Raw genomic sequence first — 7,122 nt, forward strand, 5'->3', positions numbered from 1 at the left:
CACACACACACACACACACACACACACACACACACACAGTCTATCAATATTTCAGCAGTTAATTACCCCAGCGGGGGTCTGGGACAAAGGTTGAGTGCAGTTTGTCACATATCAGATTATATTTGGAACGATGAGACACATTAACAAGAAGATGAAGCAGAAACAAATATTTCTCTGTTTGGTTTGTTTTTCTTTATAAAACCTCCTGTTAGTCACTGTGAACAGCTCAGTGCAACATTTTAACCTCAGATGTTGTTTTATCTTTCATTCATCTCTTCACTTCCAGTACTTTTATCAGACACTGTTGGACTTTTTGTTTTGAGAATCAATAAAAATCAATAATTTATTTTTTGTACCTTTTTTAAATCATCCCAGCATCACTGAGCAAGAGGCGGGCTGCAGCCAGTGCACAAATCTGGTTTGCAGAATATTTACTTTCAAAGCTGCAAAAAAAAAAAAATCTCCTTTTAGTGTTTATTTTTTAGTTGAAATCTCTTTTGTGTTGCTCGTGTCAAAAATTAATTGCAAATAATTCGGCAAACTCTTCATCTCAGCTCATTCTGGGACTCAAAAAGCAGCAAAACCAGACTTTAGTCAGCCTCAACTCTCTGTGTTTAGAGACCCTGAGGGACCCGGGACCCGGGACCCCCACCCCACCCCTCCCACTGAGCAAGGCACTCTGACAGAGTAAAACCCACTAATGGGCCTCAGCTGGGAAATATTGATCCTAAAGGCAGACGAGTTGAGGGAACTTTCAAGGGCGTCCCAAATAAGTGCCCCCAAAATGTTTGATCATGTTTATGCTCTGGAAGATCCTTTTGTTTTAGTGACATAAAAATAAAAACTCATGTTTTAGTAAGTTTACTAAACCATTACATGTGTTAGATTAAATGTTTCAAGCTGCTGAAAATTAGGTTTTATATAAAAACTTCAGTATTTGCAGTGATCAGACGATGGAAATTTCACTCATGATTTATTATATTTGTGATGACAAAGTAAAAATCAGGCTGATGAAGCTCAAAACATCACAACAACCATCAGCTGTTTAAAAATATTAATACATAAAACATATTCTACATTAACAGTTTGTGTTTTATCAGAAATAACTAATTAAAGCTAAAATAATAATTACCTTTTTGTTCCAGAGGTGGTCCACTTCCAACCTGTTGGTTTTATCCAGTCCAGATGTTTTGTTTTATTTTGTCCCTCTTTTATGATTTTAAGTGATGAATTCTCACAAATAACTTCATCAATTGTTTTCTGAAGGCGGAGTGTCTCCCTCCACCTCCTGCTGCGACCGGCGACACGAGGAGGAGCTGCTCCTGCTGCAGGAGCCCACCGAGTCTGTGGGGGGTGATGTGGTCCAGGAGACAGGAGGGTGTAATTAGACACACACTGACAATAAAGGGCTGACAGAAGGAGCAGCAGCTGAAATAGATCATTCCTGATGTATTTTATGTAGTGTCATAAAATGGAATTTGCTTACCACCATAATTATAAACATTCAGATTTTACTGTATTATTTCAAACGCATTGCTTTTTATATTTTATATTTCAGATGTGATCATCCTAATATTTTTACCTGAATGTATTATTTTCTTTAAAATATATATATTTTTAATATTTATAACATAAAGTGTTTTTCTAGTACCCAAGAAGCGTAATGTTAATTACATCTGATAAGTTAAAGTTCTAAAAATCAGGACAAAATGAACAGAAGTGGAATATGCCTTGGCATTTTTGCTGCCCTCTAATGGACTAACTGTGTAATTACAAGATACATGCTATAATTTCGGGTATTTTTTAAACAACGCAATAAAACTTACACAAATAAATACATAATTAAAAAATAAAAAGGCTTCCGTGTGTTATTTGCAAGTTTCAGTAATCCCACAATAGAAACATAAACATTGAGACCTAATTTTTGTTTGTTTGTTTGTTTTTACAGATTTTACTGTTGACACATTAAAAATGACTACTTGTGGGATGTCCTGATGCATCTCAGCAATCCAGGTAGAAAAAAATCTAAAAGAAAATAATAAGTATGTTCTCTGGGTGGGTTCTTTTTTACTTGTGGGATAATTAGCCAAAGAAATAACAGAAACTGACAAAATAACATATTTTGTTCTCATTACACTCTGGGAAACCGTAAATTCCGACCCTCCAGTGTAACGGGAACGCAGCATAAACGTGATGTCGAACATTTGTTTGGGTGTGCTTCATTTAGTCACCAGCGAATGTGATGTCGCGCCAAGTGAATGGAGACTGCGTATAAACAAATAACGGCACATGCGCCGGTGATTTAAAGGAGCGAATCACAAATCGAAGCCCCAAATTACATCATTCTAACATTTTTTGTAACGGTTTTTTAATCGATTAATTCAGTTTCAAAGTGTTTTACTTTAATCAACTGAGCTATTTTTGTTAAATCTAAATTTTATTTCTGTATTCTTGCCCGAGCCGAGCGTCACGTCGGGGTGGGGCTGTCTGTCGTGTTGTTGTTGCTGTCCTGCTGGGCGTTAAAACCATTGATAAGACTCCTTAATCTCACAGCTCAAACCTGGATTAATACACGAATAGCCTAACTGTCATTTTGCTGTTGGATCTTATTTGGGTTTGTTTTTCTCGTTTTGTGGTCGCTGTCCTGAATCAACATGGGAAGCTGTTTAACTGTGGGGCCAAACGAAGCGCTGGTGGTCTCCGGTAGGTTCTCATTCAGTCTTGTGCTAAATGTAGCCAGCTAGCTACCTGGTTATCTTTAATTATGTGCTAATGTAGCCAACTAGCTAGCTGGCTAAATTTGCACAACATTGTAGATAAGCGGCTAACTAACGTGATTTATTTTATCAGGTGCATACCGAAAAACAACAATAACACTTATCTCTATTTAAATAATTTGTATGTGGCTGTTTATGACTCTGAATTTAATTAAATCACAGCTGTTTAGCATATTAACCGATTGCTAATGTTAGCTAACGGAGGAGTCATTTCCGGTCAATTTTCGTGACTCAAACACATTTTTCAGATGAGTTTTATCATATTCATAATGCTGCTAGTGTTATTTTAATGAGTCTAATTCAGCTATTTTAAAGTTTATAAGCGTTTCATTCTGACAGTTGCTTTTAATAGTCCTTTTTATATGTATAAAACGTTTTTATGCAGCACCTGAGACAGACAAATTTATTCTATTCTATTCTATTCTATTCTATTCTATTCTTTTGCTATTACCTTTGGCTCAGTATGTGAAATCCTCTAAGTTCTGTAACTTTTATTAAATTATAATTTATGAGTTTTGAATTTATTAATGTTCCCTACATCAGTTGTAGGTTGATATGTTTGAATATATTAGATAAAAAAGCAAAGTATTTTCTTTTTAATCGGTTAAGGATTTAGATTAAAAATATAATAAATAAATTTGAGCTGAGACAGTAGTGCTAGTTCTGATTAAATGGCTTTATTTTATTTCCAACCGTTATTTGGAAATATTGTTAGAAGTTTGATAATATAAATTGTTGTTGTTGAACTTTTTATAACTTTAACATATTCTCTTCCTCTGAGTTTGTTTTCTCTGCACGCCAGGAAATGTCCCTAAATTCATGTCTGAACTCACGTTGATGACTTCTGCAGACCAAACGTCTAGAAAATCTCTGCTGTTTTAATGCAGAAATCATTTTATTTGTTCTTAGATTTTGTATTTGGCTTTTTGTGGCTGTTTGTGGCACATTGTCTCAAAAGAGCTTCACAGAATGAAATTACCATTAAAGATGAAAAATATAAGTATTGAATGAATCTGGGGACTTTTCATTGTTTGTCTTTTTCTCCTTCCAAACAGCTGTGTTTCATAAATGATGTGTTACTGATTAAAGCCTTGTTGGTGTTTTTGTTTAGGTGGATGTTGTGGTTCCGATACGAAGAGCTACATCGTAGGAGGTTGGGCATGGGCCTGGTGGCTCCTGACCAATTCCCAACGGTAACAGAATAATTGAAGCGCTGACGTCCTCTTGTGCTAAAATGGGATTGAACAAAGGTTTTCAAAGATGCCACAACTGAGATGAACTTGTGTTGTTGTGAATTTCCACAGGGAATTTAGTCCCATTATGAGCAGGCTCATAGAGATGAAAGCTACTTCTCCATTTTAGATTTCATATTACTCTGCAGATGTTTCAAATGTAAAATAAACCAATAAGTTTATCTAAAATAATAAAAAATCACAAATCAAACCTTTGACTGCAGCATTTCTCATCAGTCTCAGAAACATTGCCTTTAAACTTTGGTTGTCGTCGCTGAGCGTTCTTGTTCCTGATTTTATTTATTTATTTATTTATTTATTGATTGATTGATTGATTGATTGTGTTTCTGTCACTATTAGAGCTTCCTGTATCTTCCATGACTCATTATGATTCATAACACTACTGACAGTATAATCTGGAAATGACAAACATTGGCCCAGGTTAATCAGATGCTGCTAATCTGATTAACCTGGAGTTGCATTTGCTCTTGCATCCACATCATGGGAGGTTGGCTTTAGTTCCATGAACCTTTTTGGTTTTAATTATTCTGTCATCTGTAGTCAGAGGAACATGGAGCTGCTTGGAGGTGGTCTTATAGCATGAATATCGCTAATCTTCATTCTGAGTTTCTCTCACAGCCGTTTGGTTTCTCTGCTCCTGGTTCTGCGTGAAGCCCACAGCCACACCAAACTACCCATTGGCTGTGTAGCTTCATGCTACACGTTAAAACCTTGGTACTCCTGATAGACCTGTCAAAACACAGATTCAAACCTGTTTGTTTCTAATATTTCCTGCTTGTTTCGCCTTCGTTCTCCTGCGCAGGTTGAGTCTGGAGATCATGACTCTGCAGCCTCGATGTGAAGACGTGGAGACGGCTGAAGGAGTCGCCATCACTGTCACGGGGGTGGCCCAGGTAGGTTCAAACTTACCATTTAGTCATCAGATAAGAACGTTCACTTTCCTCATGTTTCTATGAGCCTTACAAAAGTTAACGTCTTATTGGAAGAATAGACTTTTTTTGTGTCAGTCACCTCCATTTGATGACATTTCTGCACAGTTGAACACTTTGATCTGCCTCTGTGACGGTTTCTGCTTCAGGTTAAAGTCATGACAGAACAAGAGCTGCTGGCTGTAGCTTGTGAGCAGTTTCTGGGTAAATCCATCGTGGAAATCAAGGCTGTTCTTCTGCAGACATTGGAGGGACATCTGCGCTCTATTTTAGGTACGAATAAGAAAAGTTAACTTTAAATTATAATTGCTTTATCACTCAGACTGCTGAATATTGTTCTGATTTGTTCTTTTTATAAATCCAGAGTGATGTCTGCAAACTTCTTTCAACATCAAAGACTATAAATTAAAATATTCTTTTGGAAATCTATAAAACTATAAAAAAGACACATTTTGTTTGAAAAATATCTCCACAGTGAAACTTAAACTTGTAGGTCCAATTGCTCTCTTCTATTTCAGTTTTTGTGTATTGGCCATTAGACAACAGAAACATCAATAATAAACTACAGGTAGAAGGAAACATTTCCAAATAATGTTTTAAAAACACCTCATAAAATTTTTAAATCTCTACACATCAGTTGGTTTATTCAAACCGTTAAATTGTGACATTTTTTTCTTTTTTAATGAATTCTATTAGTCTGAAAACAGGTGATTTCCTGCTGCCGGTGAAGATGGAGCTTAGTTTGATTTGTGTAAAGGTAAAAGCTGAGATGTTTGTGTTGCAGGGACACTGACCGTGGAGCAGATCTATCAGGATCGAGACCAGTTTGCCAAACTGGTGAGGGATGTCGCAGCTCCTGACGTGGGCAGGATGGGCATTGAGATCCTGAGCTTCACCATCAAGGTTGGTGGGAGGAGATCAACCAGACGCTCTGAAAACCCAGAAGCGTTAGAGATACGTCAGGTCGCACCGAGGGGAAAAAAACAACTAAAAGGCCATCAGATAAACTGAAGGAAGCATTGTTTATGAGAATGTTAAATACGTGTTGTCACTTATCCAGCATGTCATTTCTTTTATTTTAACATTTATTCTCAAATATGTGTCAGTTTCTCTTCAGTCGGCTGTGGTTTTGTGCAGTCAGGATGTTATTCTCTGCAGCTCAGCAGCTGTTTGTGTTTGCAGGACGTGTACGATAAACTGGACTACCTGAGCTCGCTCGGGAAGACTCAGATCGCTGCAGTCAGGAGGGACGCGGACATCGGTGTGGCTGAGGCTGAGAGGGATGCTGGGATACGGGTAAACATTTATCTGTGGAAGTATTCTGCTGTGCATGAAAAACCAGCTGATCACAGCTCTGTTTTTGTTTTTCTGTCTCCTAGGAAGCAGAATGTAAGAAGGAGATGATGGATGTGAAGTTTTTGGCCGACACCAAAATGGCCGACTCCAAGCGAGAGCTGGAGCTGCAGAAAGCTTCTTTCAATCAAGAGATCAACACTAAGGTTGGACACAATTTACATTTTAACATAATTAGGGCTGCAACAAGGAATCGATAAAATCGATTATTAAAAGCGTTGGCAACGAATTTCATTATCGATTCGTAGTGTCACGTCACGTGATTTATGTGTCCCTCACCATGTCGCGGAGCCGTTTACGTCACCCGCAGAGCGTTGTCAATGCTGGCTGACCTAAAAAAAGGTTTGGGAAGAAAAAAACTACCTGTAAAGATCTGCTCTCTCTTGAGACTCGAATGAAAAGTAGAGACTTCGAACTTTAAATAAGTTTTTAAATTGTGTTTTTAGGCCACGTAGATCTGAAGTTATGATTGAAAGTATATGCAACATTATATGCAATTTTTTTTAATGACCGTCTGATTTGATGCGAGCTGCGCTGAAAGGAGGAAGCAGGAGAAGCACGTCCCGTGGGTGTGTGTGTGTGTGTGTGTGTGGGGGGGGATTAAACCTGCTTCTCTCAGGCCAGAAATATAAAACCCTTAAGTTTGTTTTCTGACCGAGGCTCAAAGGTATTTGATGAGCAGCAAAAAGGTTCAGGATGAAGGGAAAAAAGACTCGAGCAGAACTCCTGGTCTGACTCAGTAGGGGAGGGGGTGCTGCTTCAGAACCGCTTACTGGGTCGTTTTAGCCACAGACAGAACCAACAAGAAGG

General features: G+C 37.9%; 2 protein-coding genes across 2 annotated transcripts in view; one reads left to right on the top strand and one right to left on the bottom strand.

The window, feature by feature from the left end:
- Positions 1-1,332, bottom strand: part of myo7aa (myosin VIIAa) — a 40,576-nt gene extending 39,244 nt beyond the window's left edge. Inside the window, exon 1 of the mRNA XM_014015891.1 lies at positions 1,133-1,332. The gene's annotated coding sequence lies outside the window, so the exon portion shown is untranslated. The remainder of the gene's footprint in view (positions 1-1,132) is intronic.
- Positions 1,333-2,305: 973 nt separating this feature from the next.
- Positions 2,306-7,122, top strand: part of LOC106522763 (flotillin-2) — a 9,633-nt gene continuing 4,816 nt past the window's right edge. Inside the window, exons 1-7 of the mRNA XM_014015916.1 lie at positions 2,306-2,703; positions 3,889-3,970; positions 4,833-4,923; positions 5,109-5,232; positions 5,744-5,862; positions 6,142-6,255; positions 6,339-6,458. Coding sequence (XP_013871370.1) covers positions 2,655-2,703; positions 3,889-3,970; positions 4,833-4,923; positions 5,109-5,232; positions 5,744-5,862; positions 6,142-6,255; positions 6,339-6,458 — 699 coding nt within the window. The 5' untranslated portion in view covers positions 2,306-2,654. The remainder of the gene's footprint in view (positions 2,704-3,888; positions 3,971-4,832; positions 4,924-5,108; positions 5,233-5,743; positions 5,863-6,141; positions 6,256-6,338; positions 6,459-7,122) is intronic.

The sequence above is a fragment of the Austrofundulus limnaeus genome, unplaced genomic scaffold, assembly GCF_001266775.1.
Source record: "Austrofundulus limnaeus strain Quisiro unplaced genomic scaffold, Austrofundulus_limnaeus-1.0 Scaffold136, whole genome shotgun sequence".
NCBI lineage: Eukaryota > Metazoa > Chordata > Actinopteri > Cyprinodontiformes > Rivulidae > Austrofundulus > Austrofundulus limnaeus.